The sequence below is a fragment of the Balaenoptera ricei genome, chromosome 11 (assembly GCF_028023285.1).
Source record: "Balaenoptera ricei isolate mBalRic1 chromosome 11, mBalRic1.hap2, whole genome shotgun sequence".
In the NCBI taxonomy this organism is placed as follows: domain Eukaryota; kingdom Metazoa; phylum Chordata; class Mammalia; order Artiodactyla; family Balaenopteridae; genus Balaenoptera; species Balaenoptera ricei.
The window spans coordinates 102,438,629-102,463,702 of NC_082649.1; the positions used below are offsets into that span (position 1 = coordinate 102,438,629).

The window sequence follows — 25,074 nt, forward strand, 5'->3', positions numbered from 1 at the left end:
TCAGAGGGGTGGGGAGGCCCTGCTGACACTGTTGGAGCCCCTGGATCCAGCTGTGCCTGAAGGGATGCCGCCCCTCAGACTCTGTACTCACACAAGCCACATGATTCTGTTGGGGCTGAGGCCAGTTTGAGCGAGGGCTTCCCTGCTCGCAAAGGATTGGGGCCTCTCTGTCTCATCCCAAGCAGAGCCGTCAATGCCGCAGAAAGAGGCCGAGCGGCTTCTCCCCTTTGCCAGAGCGTAGCTGCAGGCTCAGGAAACCACGGCCGACTGACCGAACTCTGGGCAGAGCTGAGAAGGCGGGAGACCAGGAGTTGGGGGAACAGATGCCAGGGCAGCAATGCCAGGAGCCACAGAAAGCCCAGATGTGAGCCCAGTGTGTGCCATTTCACAGGGGGCCTCACCTGTCTCCACACTGGAGTTCACAGACTCCCCCAAGGTCTTTCTAAGCTCAAGAGTTGAGAGCTGGGGTCCCAATCCAGCGGAGCACTGGGTGGCCCTGGGACCCTGAACCCACCTGACCTGTTCCTTCCCTGCCCTTCTGCACCGCTCCCAGCCCCTGTAAACTTCCCCCGCATTCCCACCAAACTACCCTCTCCACCGGCTCCTAACCACCTTCATGGAGGCGTCTACCCAGGCTCCCCACCAAGAGACCCTCCCCTTCCATCTGCCCAAACCCTCCTTGCTTCTGGCCGAAAGTCACACCGCCTTGGGGTGGCCACACCCTCCTTGGACAACTGAAAGTGGAGGATGCGGCGCCTTCCTGAGTCTCCTCCCCTCCGCCTGGCATTCTGCACTCCCCGGTTTCCTTCCTCTGGGGCCCACGAGGGAACGGGAAGTGAGAGAAGACTCAGCCCCTAGCACCTGCCTTCCCAGAGACACCTCTCTGGCTTGGCCCAAGCCCTACCGCCTCCTCCCAGCTCCTGAGGGGTCCGGGAGGATGTGCAGACCCCGCTGCCTGCCGCCCGATCAGAGGCATGGCGCCTCCACGGCTAACTGGCACTTAATTAAACGCCAAATTAAGCATCGGTTCAGAAGCTCCTGCAGGCCCAGCGTGGGAGCTGCCTCTTTTCCCACTGGATTGCCATAATCCTCTAAGACAGGCCCCCTCTGCACCCCGCTCAACCCTGACCTGCAGAGCCGCAGACCTGGGAGAGAGTGGTTCACGGGGGCACTGCCACAGATACACCTCCAGGCTGGTGAGCTCCTGTGCATCTGTTAGGACCCGGCAGAAGGTTCCCCTCCCAGAGAAGTCCTCCCTGTCCCACCCAGCAGAGTGGCCACCTACTGTGTGTCAAGTATGAAGTTGGTACCTTACAGACAGGTGTAACTCCAGATGCCCGCCCCAGCCTTTGAAATAGGCTCCATTTTACAGACGGGGAAATAGGCACAGAGAGGTCTGGCAGCTTGCCCGGGATCACACAGCCACAACTCACACCTCAGGTTCTGGGTTCACGACGGGGAGGGCAGAACTGTGTCTAACCTGGCGCTTTCCCAGTGCCTAGGACACACCCAGGCATACAACAGGTGCTCAATAAGTGAAGTGTTGAGGCTGGGTCCTCCTCGCCCCAGTATCCTAGGGTAGAGCACAGGAGGCAGGCTGCCGGCATGAATGTTTCACAATGACATTCATCAAGTCTCTACTGTATACACAGCCCAGGGCTGGGGCCGGAAGGAGATGTCGGCCCCAAACGAGAGCAGGAGTCCTGGCTGGCTTAGACTGGAGTCCCACCGCCCACTGCAGAGGCTCGGAGCCTCCCCTGGGATTTGGCCACACAGCCTCTACCGGGCCTCTCTCCCAGCACTGGAAACCCCACGTTACTGCATCACTGCTCTGAGTTTAAGCATTGCTCCTGCTGGACACCTCTTCCTCAAAGCAGTTCTGAGGCTCAGGCAGGAGGGGCTGAGACCACAGGATTCCAGGCTCAGGCCATGAAGTCCCTCCTCAGCATTGCTCGTTGGCACCTGCCATGGGCAGACTAGGCTTTGGGGATTCCTGACGAGGTTCTCTGAGCCCAGAGCCAAGAGGCTGGGGCTTCAGTTGCTCTGGGGGCTGGTACTCTCTAGGGTTGCTGAAAATGTTGAAGGTGAAATTGAAAACTAGCACAATGTGCAGAAAGGGGCCTCCTCCTACAGCTGGAAGCGTCAACTGGCTCAGGCTTTTCTGGGGGTCAGCCGAGCTAAAAGTGAAAAACATGGCCAGGCTTTCACCCCAAAATGCCATTTTGAAGAACTGGTCTCCAGGGAATAATCAAGGCCGTGCACAGCGCCCTGGACGTATCAGAACGCAAAAAAGAAACAGGAAGGATCGGCGTGTCCAACAAGAGGGGATTGGTTAAACGCACTGTGAGGTGATGAGCCCGGCACAGCTGTTAAATCTGGAGCGAAGGAAGAAAATTTAACGATACGGAAATGTTCTCAACATACTAAATGGGAAAAAATGGACCACTGGAGGCAGAGGGCACCCCTTGGGCCTGGCTTACCGTGGGATTTGGTGACGCCTCACACCGAGACTGGTTGGAAACACAGGAGTGCTGCTGGGTGCACCAGAAACAGGGCCACTGTGCCGACAGGCAGCTGGTGCAGCTGGAAGACAAGGGGGGCCCTCAGCTACCCGGCTCCCAACCCCCGTGCCCAGGAACTGGGACCCAGGGGTGCAGATCCCAGCACAGGGAAAGGTCTTTCTCAACATCAGAGCTGCCGAGAGGGGCTGGGCACTCTGTTAGGTAGTGAGCTTCCTGCTGCAAGAGGTATGCAAGGAGGAAATAGGCAAGCAGGGCCTTTAGGAGACTAAGTTAATTAAGTGTAATCAAAGCACTTCTCTCGGCCTCTACTAGCCTGGGTGCTCACAGATGAGGGGCACTGGGTGACGAGTTTGTTGCACAAACGTGCTGGCGAGTGAACAACCAAGAGTCCTGTCTGCCTCTGGGACACCATCATTTCTCTTCCCCAGGCTTCCCCAGGAGCAGAACCTCCTCCCGCCACCTGGAAGCAGCCCCCGCCCCACTCACGCTGTGTGGGGATACACCTGCCCAACGCGGCCGCAGTCGTAGATGGTGAAACTGGCCCTGACGATGTTCTGCCCGTTGACCCTCACTGCCATCTCGACGGTCACATGGTCTGAAACAGAGCAGGGGATCCAGGGAGAGAAGAACAAGGGAGCAGGGGGTCTCCACCGACGTCAGAGGCTGTGATATCAGGACCCCCATGCCTGAGATTCCACCACCTGAGAGCCCCCATCTGGCTGTCCCCACAGCCCAGGCAGTGAAGTGCTTACCTCGGTGGGGTGGGAAGGGCGGGAACTGGTTCCTCGGCAGGAGGTTGCAGTAGGCGATCTGGTGGCCAAAGGCAGGGCCCGGGACCCGAGCCACAGTGTGGATGTCGTTTCCATAGTCACAGGCCATCTCCATGCCGCTGAGGCTGGGCAGGCTCCCTGAGATCTGCAGGATCATACCCTGGAGGCCAGGGCCCTTAGCTGGGGGGGTGGGGAACGGGGGGTGGGGGTGGAGGAAGGCCACTCCCCACGACGCCCCACCCCCGCCCTGTAACCCTGGGAGAAGAGGTGGTGGGTGGTCAGGCCTCCACGCCAGAGGGCTGCAGCCTACATGGGCCTCAGTTTCCCCATTTGCAAAATGAAACTGACCATATTACAGTAGCCAGAGGCGCTGCATGATGCGGCCCCCGTGACCTCAGACTCCATCCTCTGATACTCTCTCAAATCATGAGTCTTGCTCCCACCTCAGGGCCTTTGCACTGGCGGTTCCCTCTGCCCAGATACTCACCCTGGCTTCCTATCTCTGCTCAGATGTCGTCTTTGCAGTGAGCCCCCCACCTCGATCTGGTCTAAAATGTCAACACTCCCCCACAACCTACTCGCTCTCCACCCCGTTCTCTGCTCTGCTTTCTTTTTCTCTATAGTACTTATCACCATCTTGGCATTTTATCTTGCTTCGTCTCTCTCCCTTATGAGCGTGTCAACCCCTCAAGGGCCAGGCGTTTGTCTATCTTGCTCACTGCTGTGTCCCCAAGTCTAGGCCTGCACGTGGCACACAGCCAGTTTGCCTGACCAGATGACGTGTGTGCAGGACTGTGATATGCAATGATGGGGAGGAGGGCGCCGAGGAGCCCCAGGACCTGTCTGGGCCATCAGAGCCATCATCTCCCCCAGGTGATAGAGGAAGATGCCGGCCTCAGAGAAGTCACTGAGGGCAGAGCTGGGTGGGACCCAAGCCTGTCTGTCCCTCAGCCCCTGCCAGGGCCTGGAACATCCCTGCCCAGAGGCTGCCTGCTACAGGTAAGCAGCAGGCTGCGGCAGCTCTAGGCCCTCCTGGACACGGGTGAGGGGGTAGCTACTTGCCCCCATGCTGCAGATTCATCTGTTTCCCAGCTCAAGAAACAGCAGTCTGGCACTTGGTGGCCTCCCCCCACCCCGTACTGGGGCCAGAAAAAGGCAGGATGTGAGATGGGGGTGCTGGCTCTCCTCCCATCTTCCAACTTGCCCCCCCTTTTCTGGGACTCTGGAGCCCACCCACTTGAATTCAAACCCCAGCTTTGCCACTCCCTCACTGTATGACCTTGAACAAGTCACTTTACCGCTCTGGCCTCAGTTTCCTCATCTGTAAAATGGGGATGTTAAGACCATCCGGTCGTTATTGTTCTCGTCATCTGCCTCCAGGTCCCTGGGGTGCTATGCGCAGGAGTCTCCACCTCTCAGGGTTTGGGTGCCAGGTGAAGGGCTGCTCTCCACCCGTACTTCTGAGCCCAGAGCTGGGTCCTGGCTCCCCAGAGACTCACCGGGTACTCCTGGTGCACATCGATCTCGGCCGGCAGGACGGTCATGGCGGGACAGCGGCCGGGGCCCTCGCTGGCACTGGTCCAGAAACGCGGCTGGCTGGAGTTGGCGCAGTCCTGCTGCAGGGTGCACCTGGGGCGGCACGGCACAGGTCAGGACGCAGGGGGGCTCCCCCACCCCGACGGCCTCCCTGGCCCAGCCCCCGTCTCAGGGGTCTCACCGCGTCTCCAGGGCACACCAGCCGCAGTAGGCGTCGGCCGCACCCACGCAGTCCCCGCAGGTGGTGTGCACAGCACACGCGGCGACTTTCACCCTGGCCATCTAGAGGCAGAGGCGGGGGCCCAGATCAGAGGGGCTGCCGGCCCCTCCCAGGGGAGTCAGCGCGGCGAGGCCCGTGAGAGGCTGGGGAAACTGAGGCTCGATGCCGTAACGGGGGAAACACAGGGAACAAGGCTTCCCTGCAGAGGTGATGCCTGCGCTGCGAGGTGCGGATGAGCAGGCCGGGGGGTGAGGGCGGAGGCGCTCCCAGCAGGAGCAGCAGCACGTGCAAAGGCAAGGCAAGCAAGAGAGCTCAGCTCGTCCTGGGACCTCGTCACACGGAGGCTCGGGCCTTACCTGGTGGGACGTCATCAGATAGAGGTAACCGGGGTCTGCGGGGTCAAACTGCATGACGTGGTGCACAGGCTCCCCGTAGGCCACCGTCACCACCTTCCTGCTCACCACCTGCATGCTCTCGTTCAGGTTGATCTGGGGCGGGGGGGAGCCGTCAGGGGATGGTGCGCCAGGAGGGTGCCCCGGCAGGGGGAGGCCGAGTGTGGGGGACCTGCCTTGGGGGTAGGGGCTGACCCGGGCTTGGAGTCTCCGCCTCTGCCCCTCTCTCGGGCCCTTCCAGGACTGGCAGAGGGTCACTCTACACTTTTGCCTCTGTTGTGCCCCCACCAGGGCCTCCCTCGCTGCCCTTCACGGGCACATCCAACCCTGTGAATAGGTTCGGGCTTCACAGTTTACAAAACATTCTCTGGGAGGCCATTGGGCATCATGCCAAGGAGCAGGGACTTGGGTTTGAATCCTGGCCTTGACATTTACAAGCTGCACAAAGTACAAGTTGTCCAAGTCACTTCCCCTCTCTGAGCTAATGGGGCTGACGACGATACCTGCCCCGCGTGACCATGACGTGTGCTAAAGAAGATGTGGGCGAAGCGCTGCTAGGGCCAGGCCCGGGAGAAGCTGCACAGCCACCCGTCTCATCCCTCCCCTCTCACGCCCATCTCACAGATGAGGAAACTGAGGCCCAGAGAAACCAAGGGACTTGGCAAGAGTCCTAAAATGAAGATGCCTCAGGGTCGCGATGCAAGCCTAGGCCTGTCTGACCCCAGAGACCAAGGCTGGGGCTGGGGTGTGGGGTCCAATGTCCAGGCAGGAGAAGGACCAGGACTAGCTAGGGCCTGGAAGCTTCTCTGGCTGAGGGCCCCTCTGCATGTCCCCCAGAGAACTGACAATGCCGATCAGAGACCCATCAAACTGCTCTCTTCCGGCTGGTCTCACAATCCCAACATGCTGCCCTGTCAAGGTCCTGCCAAGCCCTGAGCTGGGGTCAGGGGTCTAGATGCCTCCCTGGGGCCTCCTACCACCCAGCCCTCCTCGGTGGGCTCCAAAACCTTTAATGGCTCCTCCTGCTTACGGCATCAACTTGTTCTGGCGTTCAAGGCCCTGACGATCCATCTCAGCTTACTCCACCAGCCTCATCCCCACCCACTAAACCCGACTCAACATCCCAGCCTCTGAGCCTTTTCCCATGCTGTGCTCCCTTCTGGAACACTTCCCTCTCGCCCTTGGACCAAGATTTGTCCTCCCAAGGTCTCCAACAAAAAGGAGGGCTTCCCAGATGCCCTCCACACACCCAGTTGGAATTACTCTCTCCCCAGGTTCCCACAGGCTGTCCCTGCCCTTGCAACATCCCTTGTCCCAAGTGGCCTCTTGGCAGAGTCTGTCCCGGGCAGCTTGGCCCCATTCCTACCCCCAGGCATCCAGCAGACATGTTTCTACTCCTTCAACAGTCTACTGATGGGACTTCCCTGGTGGCGCAGTGGTTAAGAATGTGCCTGCCAATGCAGGGGACACGGGTTCGAGCCCTGGTCCGGGAAGATCCCACGTGCCGCGGAGCAACTAAGCCCGTGAGCCACAACAACTGAGCCCGCGCTCCGCAACAAGAGAAGCCACCGCAATGAGAAGCCCGCGCATCGCAACGAAGAGTAGCCCCCGCTCGCCACAACTAGAGAAAGCCCGCGCGCAGCAACAAAGACCCAATGCAGCCAAAAAAAACCAAAAAAAACAAAACAGTCTATTGAGCACCTAGTGTGCTCTGGGGCCTGGGCTGGGTGCTACGATCTAAGCCCCAAGCTGGACAAGACTGGGCGGGAGATGACCCAGCACGGCGCAGGGTGGAGGGTGAAGAGGTCCAGGTTGAGGGGTGGGGCGGCTCTGTGCTGACTGGACCTGAATTCAATCCCGGTTCTCGCTGTGTGACTTTGGGGCAGTTGTTTCCCCTCTCAGAGCCTCAGCGTCCTCATCTGTGAAATGGGGATCAAGGCTCTGCCTCCCATGAAGGGATGTGAGAATTAAACAAGATGATGCCCGTGACATGCCTGTTGAGGCTGGGTAGGCAGTGGTGCCTAATAACTGCAGCTTCGTGGGTGGGGGTGGGGGAGAGTCCTGGACAGATGGGGAAATTGAGGCTCAGAGTGAGAAGTAACCACCCCAGGTCACACAGCTGGGAGGGGAGGAGCGAGGATCCCCATCCGAGTACCTGACCCCAAAACACAAGCCCCACTGTCTGCGGACCCTCAACGGAAGCTTTGAAGGTTGAGGAGGACCCCTGTCCCCTCCCTGCTCCCACGCCCGGCATCTCCCCCAGAGATGTCAGTGGGCCTGCTAGGGTCCGGGGCCAGGTGGGCTGGGACGCCGACCCCCACTGCTCACCCCCAGCCTGTGGCGTCTGCCCGGGGAACTGAGGGAATTGGATTATCTTATCGGATCTGAATCAATTAGGCCAGGGCCTGGTGCCAGTTGGAGGCATGCCAGGTGGCTGACATTCCGGACAGGCAGGGTGTGGTAGGTGCCTGGGGGGCAGGTGCACGCCCTCACCTGGAGGCCGCTAAGTGGGGAAACCAGATTCCTCTCACCCCTTCCCAGCTCCAGGCAACTCAGGGCCAGGCATCATTACCTCCAGAAACCAGTCACTTTGGTTTTGGGCTGGGGCATCTGCAGAGGGCGGCCAACGGAGTGGAGGAGGAAACGGGAGGGAGAGTCCCCACTTGCCAGGCTGTGGCCTCCCCCCGCCCCTTCAAAGCCCTACAACGGTCTCAAGAGGCCGAAAGTGCAGCCCTTAACAGATGGGGAAACTGAAGCCGGGTGAGAGAAAGTTCATTGCCCAAGGTCAAACAGTCTGCAAGTGGCAGAGCCCAGAGACTTGAACTCAGATCCACCCGATTTCAAAACCCCCGTCCTGGAGCCCTGAGAGAAGGGCCCCCTCTCAGCCCCGGATCCCTCCTCTGCACGACGGGCACTTACTGCTGTGAGCAAGAGTGGAAGAAACAGACGTGGAAGATGCCGCCTTATAACCCGTGGGCCCCTCCCCCCAACCCCTGCCCTCTACCCCCCCGGGGACCCCCCCAGGCCCAGCCCTACCTTCAGCAGCCGGCCACTGACTGTGCCCAGGAAGACCACCGTGTAGTTGCCCACACTGGCCACGGCCACGGAGGAGAGGCCCGGGGCTCGGAACACGGGCGAGGCCTTCAGGGGCTGCAGGATGGACAGGGGGTGCTGCAGGTGGGCGGCCCCGCAGTCCAGCTGTTCCGGCTGCAGCTGGAAGAGAGACTCATGTCAGACCTCGGCTCCGGAACCTTCTCCAGCTCCCTGCCCACACAGCCGGCTGTGGTCTCCGGCCTCAGCAACAGTGCTTTTAAAGTCCTGCTCCGGTTCTGTATGCCCAGCGCTGGGCTCAGGCCCCAACATAAGCAGGACCCCGTCTCTGAGCCCAGGTCGACCCCTGCCCTTGGCTTCAGTCACGGAGCTGCCCCAAGGAGATGGGTACGTTCCAGGCATGCAGGAGCTGGACAGGAGGAGTCATGTGAGGAAGGCAAGAAGGCCCAGGGAGGCCAGCCTCTGCCCCAGCTTACCTGCCGACACCCAAGAGGTGTCCCTCCTGTCCCGGCGAGGTCTCCACAGCAATCATGGGGCTTCCTCCCCCCAGGCCCCTGCTCTGACCCCAGCAAGCCCCTCCCAAATTCCCAGCAGTTCACCAGACCCAGGTTGAGGGCTCCCCAAACTGAGGCCCCTCTCTCCTTTCCCAACACACATCCCTTCATCTGCCCACATTACAGATGGGCAAACCGAGGCCAGGTGTGTCCAAGTGCACAATCCTGCCATCCACATCAGCCCCACCTCACAGGAGCGGGAAAACCGCGCTGGCATCCCCAGTCCCCGCCATTCCCTGGACTTGCGCCCACCTTTTCCACCTTTCTCTGAGTTTTGTTGGTTCTTTCAAAGGTTTCTTCTGCAATCTCCACAGAAGTACTACACAGGCCTCCAGGAAGTGCCTTTCAGAAGACAACTGTGCAAATCCACAAGGATGCAGACACAAGGGTGTTTTAGAAGAGCGGGGGTTGGGAGACACAACCTCAGTGTCCACGAGGATTGAGCACATCATCCAGGAGAGCCACCCCAGCCCTGGGAGACACCACAAATCTGCACTGATTATGAAGAAGGATATCTGGCTGAGAAAAGTCCCAGGACGTCATGGGGCCTTTTTGGTAAAACTGGCACATAAACATTAAAGTAACAGTCACGACAGCAAACGTAATACAGGCCACGTTTACTGGGAACTGACCCTGTACCGGGCCTGTGCATCAACTCCCTGAATCCTGGCAGCCCTCTGAGGTCCCATGTCACAGATGGGGAAACTGAGGCTCAGAGGGGATGTGGCCTGCTCCATGTCACCAGCTGCAATATCATGCCACCAGGACTGAAGCGGCCAGCAGAACTGGCTTTAGGGCACGGCTTTAGAGAGAGGTTTTTTTCCCCTTATCTGTGCTTTTTGCAAGCCAAAGCCACTGATGATGTGCCCACATGGGTTTTGTACAAAATCTCAACTAGTTTTCAAAAGCAAACCATAAATACCAGGTCCTTCATTCTTGGGAAAATAAACAGAACTGAGCCCTGAGCCCAGCGATGGGGTGGGGCTGCGGAGTGCCCTGGGCCACAACTCATGACCGGGTGGCCTTCCACAGGATGGCCAGGAGCGACCGGAGCAAGTCGCTTCACTCCTCTGAGCCTCAGTTTACTCAACTATAAAATGGGTGCATCTCCAGCACCTCCCTCATAGGCACTCGGATACGACAGTTCATTGTAAAGCGCTGGCACGGAGCGTGGCTCACAGTAAATGCTCCAGGAGTGTCAACTGATACTATCGCTGTTTCAGATATGACAGTCACTGAAATTATTATTATAAAGTGGAATTTGGGGGCAAATCATGCCTACCTCAAAAACTTTCTAACCTGGACCACCTGGGACCACCTTAAGGCAGCCATCCTCTCACCGAGGAGGCTCTTCCAGGCCCCTCTTCTCTGGGCCAACTCTTGCCCTCAACATTTCCCCCTGAACACAGCTGCCAAGTGAGCCCTCTAAAGGTACAAAGGTCTCGGGCTTCCCTGGTGGCGCAGTGGTTGAGAGTCTGTCTGCCAATGCAAGGGACACGGGTTCGAGCCCTGGTCTGGGAGGATCCCACATGCCGCGGAGCAGCTGGGCCCGTGAGCCACAACTACTGAGCTTGCGCGTCTGGAGCCTGTGCTCCGCAACAAGAGAGGCCGCGATAGCGAGAGGCCCGCGCACCGCGATGAAGAGTGGCCCCTGGGGCTTCCCTGGTGGCGCAGTGGTTGAGAATCTGCCTGCTAATGCAGGGGACAGGGGTTCGAGCCCTGGTCTGGGAAGATCCCACATGCCACGGAGCAGCTGGGCCCGTGAGCCACAACTACTGAGCCTGCGCGTCTGGAGCCTGTGCCCCGCAACGGGAGGGGCCGTGATAGTGAAAGGCCCGCGCACCGCGATGAAGAGCGGTCCCCGCACGGCGATGAAGAGTGGCCCCCGCTTGCCGCAACTAGAGAAAGCCCTCGCACAAACCGAAGACCCAACACAGCCAAAAATAAATAAATAAATAAATAAATAAAAAAGAAAAATAACAAGTGACAAGTGTTAGCAAAGATGTGGAAATATTAAAAAAAAAAAAAAAAGAGTGGCCCCTGCTTGCCGCAACTAGAGAAAGCCCTAGCACAGAAACGAAGACCCAACACAGCCATAAATAAATAAGTAAATAAATAAATTAAAAAAAAAAAAAAAAAAAAGGGTACAAAGGTCTCCTCTGCTTGAAACCCTCGGATGGTTTACACGATACTGAGAATAAACCTTGAATCCTAAACCCTGCCTTCAGGCCCCTGGGATCTTCTGGGCCCATCCCATCCCATCCTTACCCTCACTCCTCCACTCCAGCCACACCAGCCTCATTTCTGTCCCTCAAACAGTCCAAGCTGGGTCCTGCCACAGGGCCTTTGCCTGTGCCAGTCCCTCTGCCTGGAATGCCAGTGCCCAGACTGTCTGATCACTGGCTCCTCATCTTTCAGCTTCAGACTACCCTGCCTGACCCATCCTCTGTGTTCACCTCTGTGCCCAAGTTGGGGGCCGGCCCTGGAAGGAGGCTGCTGGCCCATCTCCCCAGCGGCCTCTCCCAGCCCTGGTCTCACCCCCCGCAATCCTGCGGCTGCAGGGAAGAGATGAGATGGTTCCACCAGCAAGCAGGCAGGACAGCGGGCACCTGGGCCCAAGACCTGGCATGAGGACGCTTTTCCCAGGGGTTGTATAACTTTTCTTCGCTGAAATCTGTGGATTACTGGCGCCATTTAATAATACGTTGTTCTAAAATTAAAATTGTAAACCCTCGCCCAGGGGACAGGCGCTTCCTCCCTGAGCTCTGGGAGAGGTGGGAAGGCAGGAAGGGGACACCTGGAGGGCCTGGGTGACAACTTTGGGGTTTTCTGCACTGGGCCCTGCGATGGGGGTTCCCCAGACAGCCAGAATGGGGGGTCCTGGGAACAGCCAGACCAGGCGCCCAGATCAGGGTGATTTGTGGGCCGGGGGTGCAGAGAGGATGAGGCGGGAATGGCTGGGAATCTAGCTCTCGCCTGCCCGCCCTGACGCTCACAGCCATTAATTCTGCACTGGAGGAATTCTCTAAAAAGCCTTTCCTCTGACTTTTTTTTTCTTATTCTAAAAATAAAATTTAAAAAAATTTTTAAAGGAGAAGTAACCCGTTGGCTGCTTTGCATGATCTGTGCTCTGAGGGGGAAGCTGGCTCCCCAGCCACCAGGGGAAATCACAAGGCTACAACTGACTCGAAAACGGAAGCCAGACACACGTCCACCGGGCAGGCGGGAAAGGCCTCCGCTGTTGGGGGATGTGGCCCAGGAAAGGGGGAAAGTGGGCTCGGGGGAACTGGCGGCCGTCCCGGGTGTGCCCTCAGCCGAACCCGGTCTCCAGGGGAAGTCAGCTCCAAGGCCCAAAATACTGCTTGCCCTGACCGTGTGACACGGCCTGAAATCCCTCCATCAGCACCAGCCCGCCTTCCAGTCTCACTCGGCGGCGTTGGTCTTTCAAAACACAAATTCCTCTGAGATCAGGGGGAGGGCTGGACTCTCACAGTGGCCTCCTCCAACCCACAAGGGCCACCTTCCCAAGCACAAGACTGGAGAGCCCCTCCCTGGCTTTTGGCCATCCTCAGGGTAAAGCCTGGCATTCAAGGTCTCTGTGATCTGGCTCCTGCCGGCTGCTCAGGACTGGAGTCTCACTTCTTCCTCTGCCCCGCCCTCAGCTCCGACCACATCAATCTCCGCAGTTTCTCAAATGTGGCCACACTTTCCTCCTGGGGCGCCTGAACCTTCATGATGTTCTTCCCTCAGTAGCCAATGCCCTTCTCATACCTCTGAGCCCTCTATTTCCCCTCCTCTTGACCCACGCTGTTCCCTTTGCCAGGCATGCCCAGGCAGCAAGTTTTCAGCCAGCTTGCAAGATGCAATTGCAAAAAAACCTCTCCAGCCCTCTGTGACAGCACTGTGCTGGTCACCACCTTCATTTCTCATGGTAGAATGGTAGCATATGCATGAGCTTCTCCAGGGTGGAGACTGTGCTCTGGGGTGAGTGTTTACTAAAGAAAGGAAACTAATTTTGACTAAAGTGTGAATGACTGTATTCAGCTTCTTCCTTTCCAAGCAGAAATAATGAGAGGGACTTCCCTGGTGGTGCAGTGATTAAGAATCTGCCTGCCAATGCAGGGGACACGGGTTCGAGCCCTTGTCCAGGAAGATCCCACATGCCGTGGAGCAACTAAGCCCGTGCACCACAACTACTGAGCCCGCACGCCACAACTACTGAAGCCCACGTGCCTAGAGCCTGTGCTCCGCAGCGAGAAGCCACCGCAATGAGAAGCCCGCGAACCACAATGAAGAGTGGCCCCCGCTGGCCACAACTAGAGAAAGCCCATGTGCAGCAACGAAGACCCAATGCAGCCCAAAATAAATAAATAAATAAATTTATATACATAAAAAAGAAAAAACAATGAGAGCAACACTGCCATGCTGGGCGCTGGAGAACGGAAGGAAAAGTATGGGTCAATTGTATGTCAACTGTGCGTGTGACAACACGGGGGAGCCAGGTGTTCAGTGCCAGGCAGCACCTGGCTGCTACTTTTGGTTCCTCTAAGAACCTCAGTTGATCCTTCTCTAAAATGGGATGAGCAACGGGTGGCTGCTGGTCTCAGCTCTTTTCTAGGAGCAGGACACCTCCTCTCTCTCCGCTGGCTGCCTCCGGGGGCCAAAGCTCAGCTCTGCCCACTCTCCCACTAGAACCCTGACATACTGATTTCACTACCAACTGTAATTGTGTTGACTTTCTCTCCCCAGGAAGCCAGTTGGAGCAAGAGCTTCCAGAGCCTGGCTTCTCAGCCTCCCGCCTCCTGCCTGCAGACCCCACCAGACCTCAGCCCCACCGCAGGTGGCACTCCGAGCAGGATGAGGCGTCAGTGGCAGACTACAAGACCCAGCGGTTCCGCCCCAGGTGTAGACTACACCGGCTGTCGGGGTTTTGTGCTTGGGAAGTGAGGGCACTTTCCTGCCTCAAGTTTTTGGTTGTTACCGAACCCCGATCCCGGGAAAGTGAGGTTTCACTACCAAGGAGCTGAAAGCACACCAATCACTTTGGGGTATTAAGCAGCAGACTGCAGGACGGCCTGCCGCTCACCACACGGGCTAGGGGCTGCACTGAGCCCCCTCCCACGCACCCTTCCACAGCAGCCAAAAAGAGCTCTTACAACCGCAAAGCACTAAATGCGACGTGGGATCCCGGAAAAGAAAAAGGACATTCGTGGAGGAAACTCTGGAGTTTAGTTGAGTGTAAGATACCAATGTTGGTTTCTTAGTTTTGACAAATATATGTCGCATCTGTCATAACGTGTGATCTTAGCAGTGGGGAAAACTGAGGGAAGGGTATGCGGGAACTATCTGTGCTACCTTTGTAACTTTCTTGTAAATCTAAAGTTATTCCAAACTAAAAAGTTGTTTTAAAAAAAAAAAAGAAAAAATGCAAAGTGGCTTGTGTCCCTCCCACAGCTCAACAGCCTTCAATAGATCCCCAGTGCCCTCAGCATAAACCCAAAATTTGCTCCTGGGCCCTCAAGGCCCTGCTCGACCTGGCATGCCCCTCTGTGGCTTCCCCCAACCCCTGTCCTGGCCAGCTCCTTCTCCCTCAGCGTGGACAGGAGAGGAGGGGCCAGGACTGGAGAACGGGGAGCCAGCAGGGCAGTAATGGGGGTCTGACAGGCACAGCATCAAAAGCCAGGCCTAGAAACAGGGCACTAAACTCTGCTTCCTGCAGAGCCTGGGTGAGTAAGCCCTCCCCCCACCTTCTCCCAAAGCTCTGAGGTTAAAGGGGGAAGTGTTCTCCAGGTCTCCAAGGGCACAGGTCAGGCCCAGACTTGAAACCACACCTGCGACTCCCAAACCCAAACTCCACCCAACCACTTCAGCCTGTGCGTGCTCTCGAAACACGGCGGCTACTGGGCTACGGCTCCACTGAGCTGACCTCTCCACTGAGGGTAAACCGAGGCATGAAAAGAGCCCTGGGCCTACCGCATGCCGGTCCTGGGAGGGGGCAGGACAGACTCAACTCTGGGGGGCCTCTGGCAATGGCCCTCACACCAAGGAGGAAGCTGCCTGTTGCCAAGAAAGGAAATACCAGCACCTCCCAGTTGGTGATCAAGATGTTCACTTCCTGAAGGGGTGGAGGTGGGGGGCAGTGGGGGAGAGAATGGCCAGCCAGGCCAGAGAACAAGTCAGCAGGCCTGGCTCTGAGTGGGAGGGGAAAAGCAGTGCTTTGGGGAAACTGAGGCACAGAGAGGGGCAGAGGCTTCCTCAGGACACACAGTGCAGTAACTCTCTTCCTGGTCCCAGGCTGCCTGAATCAGGCAGGAAAAACCAACAAATGGCAATGGGCAGAACAGCTTGCGTGCACCCTTCCACAGCTTCAGAGGGGCCTGCCTTGGCTTCCCTGACCCTCTCTCTGGAGGAGGTGGATCGCCCAGCCCAAGCACTGAGGCCGTCCAGGCCAGCTGGGCACCACCTGGAAGGGCCGTGTGGACCAGCCAGCCAGGCCGCCCTGAGCACGATGTGTCCACCCACCCACAACTGGCACTCCCGACCCTGCCGCCAAACAGAACACAGCCTGGAGGGACAGCCCCAGGCTGAGGTCAGAGGCCGGGCTAGACTGAAGACCTGCTGCATGCAGGCGTGGAGCACACACTCTCGTTGGGTTCCCATTTAACAGACAGAGAAACCGAGTCTCCTGATGTGCCAAGTCTTATAGCTCTTAACTCACTGTGGGCTGCCCCATCCTCACTGAGCCTCAGTATTCTCACCTATAAAATGGGGGCAATAACTGCACCCACTACAGAGGCTCAGCTCACGGCAGCCCTCAGTACTGAGCACCACAGGTGCTCAATGCACATTCCCAATGATCTCTGCAGGCCATTGGGCAGAGGCTCGGGGACGCCCGAGGACAGGAGGGCCCCTGGGACCAGCCGCTCCACCACTCCCCGAACTCAAGCATCTGAGGCTGCATCAGCAGCGCTGCCTTCGCCCAGGCTGGGGCGGCTCTGCTCGGGGCCTGCCTGGGAACTGCTGCCGCAGCCGCTGACTCAAGCAGCCCTTGTTTTGTTAGCTGGACACGGCCCCCCAGACACTCAGCTCCCCCTTCTCGAAGCTGTTTCTCATTCCGGCCCAGCCTGGCCCCGTTTCCAGCCCTCCCCCCGGGTCCCAGAGGAGCACAGTGTGGGATGGGCAGCCAGGACTCTTCCCTGGCCGGGGCGGCGCGGGTTGGGGGGGGGGGGTCATTCCTTCCCGCCAGCTCCAGCGGGGGAGGGGCGGCAGGCGGAACGCAGCAGCTCCAGCCCCTCCTCACCCTGGAACAGTTTCGGTCCCAGCTTCTTCCCCTGAAGGGACGCAGGCTGGGAGAAGCTGAGAGTGCAGCTGGCTCTCCTGCGGACCCCAGGCCTTCCTCCTCCTGGGGCTGAGGGGCCCTGGAGACTGAATTCACACCCTCCTCCCGATCCCCTGGGGGTGCTGGCCTCGGTCCCAGAGTCATCTGACAACGGCTTGTGACCGACCGCAGCTGAGGGGCTCCCAGCAAACATCTCTGGGCCGGGTCCCATGTGCTGGAGACATGGAGGTGACATGGGGCCCTCTCTCTAGCTATCAATGTCCCAGTTCAGAGACCACCCCCACGTGGGGAAGGGACAGCTTTATAATAGTAGCAACACAGTGGAATCAGTAACACAACAATAATAAGCAGCAATGGTTTACTTTGTGCAGAGACCTCTGCCTGTATAACCTCACTGAACCCTCACCAGATCCTCATAAGTTGCTGCTACTTTATGGTAAAGGAAACTAAGCCACAGAGAGGTAAAGTGACTTGCCCAGGGTCACACAGCCAGAATAGCCAGAGGTGAGCCTCAAACCTAGGCTGGCTGGCTCCAGTACCCTCGTCCTAATCCACAGTCTCTCCGCCCCCTGGTCTGTCGGGTGCAGCCAACAACTACTGGGAGTCTGGCCATGTGGAGCTGGAAAGGCCCTGGGTTGCAAGCTGGGGATACTGGGGCCCATCAAGGAGCTAGCCACTTCCAGAGGGTTCAATCACCTCCAACACAGATGGTAGATGAGCTCTGAGAGGGGGATGGGGGGGTGGAGGTGACCGCCGATCGCTGTTTAGCTCCTTTCCTGGGCCTGGACTCCACTTCAAGCCCTCTGCCCACGGCCGCCCCCCCCATTATTTACTGATCAGAACAGAAAGCGCACCGTGATTAACGCCCCACTGGGGCCTCGCTGGGCCTCGTAATGGAGCTGTGAGCTTCCTCCCTCCTCCAGCGCGTGATTTATCGTGTTCCAGGGTGAAGGATGGTGGACTGGGTGGGGCGAGCCTCACTGGCCCGGCCGATCTCGGTGGCATCGGCATCGAGATCAGCGGCAGCGGGAGAGTGGGCGGGGCAGCGGGGCCCTTCCAGGCAGCCTGCTGGGTTCGGCCCTGGCTCAACACAGGCTTTGGAAAGAAGGAAAACAGGCGAGCTCTGGGGGGAGCCGGGATCCAAATCCACGTGGCTGGCGCCAGGAGACTTTCCGGGCCTGTCCCCACTTGGGGACCAGCTGGTTTCCATGGCAATCCCCACACCGTTGGCAGAGCTGGAGGGCCCCTTGGGAGTCACCTGGTCCAGCCCCAGTGGGGCCTCCAGGAGAGAGCGTCCTGCTCCCGCCAGCACCTGGCAGGACGAATGTGGGCCAGCAGCCACGGGGTCTCCTCTAGAACTAGATCAACTGTGTCTCACTCTTCCCCCAGGCCTTTACTGGTTCCCTGCAGCCCACAGGACAGTGTCCAAATCCTCGGCCTGCACCCCAGACCTCACATGCTCTCAGCTTCATCTCTGCCTGCTACCCAAACCATGTTCTACCACGTCTCTGAGCCTTCGCCTCTGCCTGGAAGGCCTCCCCAAGCCCCATCTGTCAAAGTCCTGCTCCAACACCCCCCTCCTCCAGGAAGCCTTCCCTGAGTCCCTCAGACTCAGCTCTGCTTTGGCGTATCTTCTGTCCTGAACTCCTCCCCGATTGTCTTGGGGCTCCTGGAGGATAGGGGCAGGGTCCGATTCATGCCTTTTAACGGGCTGCCATGTAACAGAGCTGAGCCCCTCCCTGCCACACTCCAGGGAACCCTCCACCAGGAGCACAGACAGGCAGGAGATGGTGCCCAGGAGGTCTGGGCTCTGGTGGGCAAAGGTGGAGACAGCTGCAGTTGTGGGGAACAGGAGCCCTGCACCCGGGGAACCTGGCCCCAGCCTGGAACCACACTGGGCACGGGGCTCGGTAGCTCTGCTGGCCTCACTGGGAAGTTCTCATTACACCCCACTGCAGCCCCAGCAGGGGAAGAACATCCCTGGGTCTCAATTTCTTCAACTTTAAAACGGACCCATTCACCCCATCACTGTGACCTTGAGGGCCTCTTTGGCTCACATCCCTTAGGTCAGCGTTTTCAGAGGAACCAGGGAGTAAAGGTGATGAGCACAGGCTCTGACACCAGACACCTGTTCCACCTTTTACCCGCCGTGTGACCTCAGGCAAGTCACTTATCTTCTGTGGGCCTCTGTTTCCCCTTCCTGTAGACTTAGCATAACACTCACCCCATTCCATTGCTGGCAGGATTAAGAGATACGCATTATATGTCAAGTGCTTTTGCAAACTGCCTGACACAGAATAAGTTTCCAAGACACAACAATAATAATAATAATGATGCCAATGCAAGCAGTTCTGGTGACAGAGTGAGGGCTTTCTTGCCACCCCACAGCCCAACTCAGACTGGGAAACTGAGGCCCAGAAATGGGAAGGGATCCCTCAGGCCCATGGGCTCAGGCCCTCATGCTCCTCTTCCATACACACTGTGTCTGTTCTCCACCCTCCAGAAACTAGAACCCGGAAGCCGGCCTGTTTCCTTAATCTCCATGAAAACTGGCAGCCGCGGCAGTGAGTAAATGAGACTCCTGTAGAGGGTGTTTCTGCAGGGGCTGAGCCAACTCACACACGGCCTCCGCTGAACTCCAGGGGTCCCTGTTCTTGTCTATGCTGAGACCACTTTACAGATGGGGAAGTGGAGGCCCAGAGAAGGTAAGTGACTTGCTGGAGGCCCCAGGGAGGAGGTGTAGAGCCAGGATTTGAATCCAGGGAGTTGGTGCCAGGGTCCAGCACTGACCCGTCCACCACTCTGGGCGTGTGTGGGTGTGGCAGGCTTGACGGTGGGCATGGCCAGGGCCATGACGGCTCCTCCACCCTCCTAGCAAACGCTGGACAGTGAGGGGCTGCCCTGGAGGGGAGGCAGCGGCCTGCCCAGCCCCAGTACACAGCATGGTCCAGGGCTGGGGTCAGGGTTGAAAGGGATTTGTCAAGTCATTCAAACTGACCACATCTCTCATTCACGCACCCAAAGGGCCAGGGGGTCACAATCACATTTTCAGAGATGAATGTCACTAAGTGACTCCCTGCCTCCCTGACTTCCTCAGGAGGCCCCCTCAGCCCCAGCCCCCACTTGTGGCAGGGCCTCTGCAGATACCCTAGCCAGCCTCAGCCGGCTCAGGAACTGAGTCACTGCAGCGGCAGCTCCCGGCTTCCATCCCGGCTTCCATCCGGGGCCTGCTGGGAGGTGCTGCCCCAGAAGGGGTTTTCTACAAAGGGCTCCACCCAAATCTCTGCGGGATTGGGGGGTAACTGCAAAACCCCCAGCTGAGAGCCCACAGCTGACACCAGCGGTCACCCACGGCAGACTCCAGAGCCAGACAGCCAGTCTGCAGGTCCCTACGCCACTAGCCAGCTGCGTGGGACCCTGGGCCTCAGTTTCCCCATCTGTAAAACTGGGGATAACAGCACTTCCTGCCTCACGGGGTGGGGGTGGGGTGCTGCGAGAGCAAACACACTGGCGAAGGTGAAGGGCCCGATGCAGCGTCCCTGCTCAGAACTGGGAGGGTGGCCGTCGTCATTTTTCAGCCCCAGAGAGCTGAGAGGGCACCCAGCATCTGCACACCCCTCAGGCCTACCAGATGCGCAGCGTCTCACCATTAACAGAAGCGGCGTCCGGCGGCTCTCTCCTCAGCCTGTGCCTCCCGCCGCTGAGCTCGGGCTGGGAGGCACCCGACACACCCGCGCCTCACCCCTCTGTCTCGCCCACCCCTGCTCACTTCAGGGCCTGCTTTGGTCCCATCTCCTCCCTCCTCTGAGCGCTCCCTGCCCCACCGGCTGTTCCACACACTGAGCACACTTTTCTCAGATGTATTTCTCTTCTCCTGGTACTCCTACCTCCACCTGCCATTTCCTGGGCACTTCGTGGGAGACTTCAGTTCAGAAGGAGACACTGTCCCATTTTACAGTGAGAAAGCATGAGGCCCAGAGAAGGTAAGTGACTCACCCTGGGTCACACAGCTTACGGGCAGGAGAACAGGACTCACCATCAGCTCTACACTCACGTACCTGGCAGTCGAGACTGATGACACTCCCAGGGCAGGGAGGTATGTTAACCGTCTCCTGGCCCAAGATGTGTCTGTCTCTCTAGGCTAGAAGGTCATCCCAGCCAACCCCGCCAGAGCCCCCTCTCCTAAGTGCCCCCAAGTGTCTCTGCTTTTACCCTCGGCCGCAGGGAGCTCATTCCCAGCCCCCAGGCCAACTCCAAATGGAAAGCCCATCTTGGAAGCGTATCTCCCTCCACCTCCACCCAGCATTTCAGCCCCTAAATTGGTTCAGAAAATGCCTTCTTGACGACGGGCACCCACCCACTGCATGCCAGTTTAAAACCGCCTGAGGATTTTTTTTTCCACCTTTACTATAAAAAGACACCTTGAAAATGCAACATTGACATTTCCCTGTCGGTTTTCTTTTTTATTTTAAAATACAAATATTATGGCCATTCATTGGTTAAAGGAAAGATTCAGGGAAAGGAGTCGGACTCAGTCTGCCCTCGCCTTGCTGGGTGGCCCTGTGCCTCAGTTTCCCCACCGAGAGCACAGGCAACTTCCCAACTCACTTTCACCACATACGTGAATTGAGAAAAGGGATCCAAGCTACATGCGACGGAGGCTAATTTTCTCACTTTCTCTCTCAGAATAGTCCAAAGGCCCCAAATATGCCCAAAGCAATCAGGGACAAAGTTGGGGCCCAAGGCTGGGAGGACAAGGTTCCCTGCCTCTTCACTGCCTTAAAGGTGGTGAGCGGGGGGCAAAGCCTCCCAGGCGAGGAGATGGAACGTCCAAGACCACCCCAACCGTGGCTCTGGAGCTTCAGGCCTGAGGCCCCAAGGGCAACAGCACGAGGCTGGGTGCCCAGAGGCCCGGCTGAGCCACCCTGCTTGGGGGGCAGACATCCCTGGAGAAAAGATGGAAGGGCAGGGTCCTGTCCCCCGTTGTCCAGCCCCACTGAGACCACTTGGTGCTGGAGCAGTCAGGCCCGACGGGGCTGGGAGGAAGAGGGACTCCAGGCCCCTGGTACTCACCCCCGCCCCCCTACCAAACCCACCGTCTCCCCCAGAGGCACCCCTGTCACATCCCCGACTTCCATCCCAATGCCGGGCTGGACTGGGCAACTCCCTTCTCCTCCATCCTGTCCGTCCCCACCTCTGGGGCTACATCCAGGCACCTGAATCCGTCCTGAACCCCCCCTTCTTCTCTCTGTGCCCTCAGACCAGGCCTGTCACATCCCCCTAGAACAACACCTGGCCGGCCACCCCTACCTCTGCGCCCAGTGCCCACCACACAGTAGGTGCTCAAGAAATATTTGCAAATGAAGGAGTGAATCACTTGCCTGGAAGATGGCACCAGCCTCCTTCCTACTCTCCCGGCTTCTCCTCTCTCCTTCTCACCAACCACCTAACGACTTTCTAAACTAGCTCCGTTAAAAACCATCACAGTAACTGCAAACACGTGTGCCAGGCACTCTGCTAAGTGCTTCACCTGTAGCATCTCATTTAATCCCCACAGCGGTCCTGCGAGGTCGGTATTTTTATTATCGTTCCTGTTCTACAGAGGAGGAAACTGAGGTGCTCGTTCAGACCAGATGCTCTGGCTAAAACCCTTCATGGTTCCCCACGTCCCCAGGACACAGTCACGCCTATCTGCACCCACATGGCAGGCCTGCCCGCCTTTCCCAGCCCTGCTCATACTTCCTGTTTCCCCTCCCCGGCCACAATGACCACCTCTCACTGCTCCAGTCCGTCTTGCTGTTTCCTACCTCCAGGCCTCTGACAGGCTGTTCCTTCTGCCTGGACCCCTTCCTCTTCTCCTGCCAGCTTCATGTGACTAACTCCTGCTCACCCACCCACCTGCGCTCTGACACCACTCCCCCCAGAGGCCTTGATGCCCCTCTCCGGGCTCCGTCTGCCCGGATGGGATCACAGCACCCAGCCCTCTGGGCTGGAAGGGCCTGGCCACACGTCTGCCGGCACGGTCCACGAGAGAAGACAGTATGGGAATCACCACTGGTCCCCAGCACACAGCAACACAGTAGCGACTTAGGAAATGTTTACTGAGGCTGCCATCGGGCGCTAGAGATGGTCTTCACTGTTGCAGAACAAGCCAAAATAGGCCCCTGGTTGCTGTCGAGGACCAAGCCCAGGCCTGTGCTAATCACGCCCCCCCGGGGTGATAATAACAAGAACAGCAGACATCTACTAGGTGCTTACTAGGTGCTTGCTACGTGCCGGGTTCAAAGTGCTTTACGTTAATTAATTCATTTGGTCCTCAGGGATCCTTGGAGATTTACTGTCCCCACTTTACAGATGAGGAAACGGAGGCTCAGAAAGGTTAAGTCACTTGTCAAGGTCACACAGCTGGGAAGTGACAGAGTAGAATTTAACCCTGGGTGCGAGGTCCAAGTTCTTAGACTGTAACTGGGGAGCTGGCAACAGCCAGGAGCACTCTCCCATCCCCACCTGAGGCTACAGGCCCAGACCCTGGGGCCTGTGCCCACAGCTGGGCATGGGGAAGGGGAGAGGGGTGTGGAGGACACAGGGAGAGTGGCCAAGGAGGGCCAGGAATCCACCCCACCTTGGGGTGGGGAGGAGGCCCTTGAGCACTCTGTCCCTGGGGCTGTGTCCCTGGAGAGGCCCTGCCCCCGAAGAAAAGGGAAGCCCCAGCTCCCTTCAGCAGTGAGTCACTGCACCAGGCCAGCCTGGGGACGGGGGACCGTGGGAACCAGGACGGTTCCTGCCAGAGGGGGAGGGGGAGAGGGAGACTGTGGCAGCCTGAGGAATCCCACGGATTGCCTCACACTGAGGGCCTAGATGGACACACAAGCCTGGAAAGGCCCGAAGAAGGCCCTTCCGACAGGGTCTTCCCTCCGTAGAGCAGCGACTGACTCCCCATTCACCTCCTCAGGCTCTGAGACCCCCGGACACAAAGCTTGTGCCCTCCAACACAACCCACTGGGGCATGTGGCTCTGGGGAGGGGAAGAGTGCATGTCCCAACCGCAGCGCTGGGTGGCCACCCTGACCAAGCTGGCCCCTGCTGGTAGCAGACCCGCTCCCGGGCCAGTCTGCCCTGCTCACCCACCATGACCTTTACTTTCAGGGCAGCCGGCCAGCCGGGTGGTAGGCAGTGTGGGGACCAGCTGCAGGCGAAGGAATCTGCGTTTTCTCAAAGCCCCAGTGTTGGGCACACCCACAGGGGAATAATTAATCTCACGAGCTTCTTGCCAGGGCCTGAGGATCACAGAGGAGGGATGGGGCAGAGCCACAGGGAGCCTGACCCCAAGGAGAGCTCCGTAATCACCAGGAGAAGGCTAAGTTCTGCATTTTGAGAAGCTGAGGCTTCCTAAGGGAGTGGCCAAGTCTCCCCTGACTCATCTCGGGATGGACAGTGCAGAAAAGGCACAGGGGTCCACCTCCCAGGGCGCTCTAAAGAAGTGACCCCTTGCTGATGCGCTCCCTTGAGTGGAACCACACACAGAACCCTCCTGCACCCCTGTGTCACGTCCACCCAAGACCAACACACACATCGATCTCCCCCAACCTGGCCTCCTCGCTCCTGCCCTGCCCAGCCCAGACACCTGGGAATGGGCCCCATTCCCCCACCCCAGCTGCTGTGGCCCTATACCTGGCCCTCCTCGTTCCCTCCAGACCCCCACGGCCCACTCAAGCGCTACATGCAGTCCTGCTCACCTCCCTCCACTCTCCTGGAGCCGGCACCTCCCCACCCCAGTCGCCGGGACTCCTCCAACACACACACTCTGAGTTCCACATCTGTAAGGCGGCAAAGGCTCTGCAGCACTACGAGCACAGATGCTGAGACCAGACAGCCTGGATTCAAATCCTGCCTCTGCTAGTTCTGTGTGACCTTGAGCAAGTTACTGAATCTCTCTGTGCCTCAGTTTCTTCATCTGTAAAATGGGGATGAGAACAGAGCCTAGCTGAGAGGACTGCTATTAAAACCTAGAGTTATGCCATGTGAGGCGCTTAGTAGGCATTCCACAAGTGTTACTGCCTTCCTCATAGCCCCCAGGCCTGGTGCATGCTACATGCTCAGTAAATGTGTGTTGGATGAGTGAATAAAAAGTTGGCCTCAGGAACACACCCATTTGCCAACCAGCGGCCTCCCCAGAGTGCCTACTGGTTTCCAAACACCTGCGTCCCCTGCCGCACACATCCCACTGCGCACCCAGGCCTGCCCTGTTGCACCAGTGTGTCCCTGCCACACGCACCTGCCTGCCCTCACACCTGTGTGACCCAGCTCAGTGACACATAAGTCTGGTGCATACACCTTGCTTCCCCTCACCCCCCATCTGCAGGGCCCTGATGCACGCCTGCATGCCTCCCTGCACACCTGCCACACTCGTGCACACACCTGCCAACTCCCAAAGGCAGCCCTCACGGGCTCACGCAGTCGGCCCAGAACATACCTTGGGTCAGACGCTGCACTCACTTGCTGTGCACACAGCCCACTGCTGCGACCCTCACTTGCACAGCCGGGATGTGTATGCACCTTCGGCTCTCTTCAGCGCACACCTGGGTACCCATCCACAACCCGACCGCCCCGCACACCTACATATGTGCACCTGTAACCCAGCACTCATTTGAGTGCCCAACGCGCACACCTAGGCCATATTCACGGCAGTGC

At 58.3% G+C, this 25,074-nt stretch overlaps 1 protein-coding gene across 1 annotated transcript in view; it reads right to left on the reverse strand.

Moving 5' to 3' along the window:
* The window catches only part of PLXND1 (plexin D1), a 52,845-nt gene that overhangs the window by 26,235 nt on the left and 1,536 nt on the right, over nt 1-25,074 (reverse strand). Inside the window, exons 2-8 of the mRNA XM_059940435.1 lie at nt 8,477-8,653; nt 5,405-5,536; nt 5,010-5,110; nt 4,792-4,921; nt 3,275-3,452; nt 3,009-3,117; nt 2,481-2,583 (exon numbers count right to left, since the gene is read on the reverse strand). Coding sequence (XP_059796418.1) covers nt 2,481-2,583; nt 3,009-3,117; nt 3,275-3,452; nt 4,792-4,921; nt 5,010-5,110; nt 5,405-5,536; nt 8,477-8,653 — 930 coding nt within the window. The remainder of the gene's footprint in view (nt 1-2,480; nt 2,584-3,008; nt 3,118-3,274; nt 3,453-4,791; nt 4,922-5,009; nt 5,111-5,404; nt 5,537-8,476; nt 8,654-25,074) is intronic.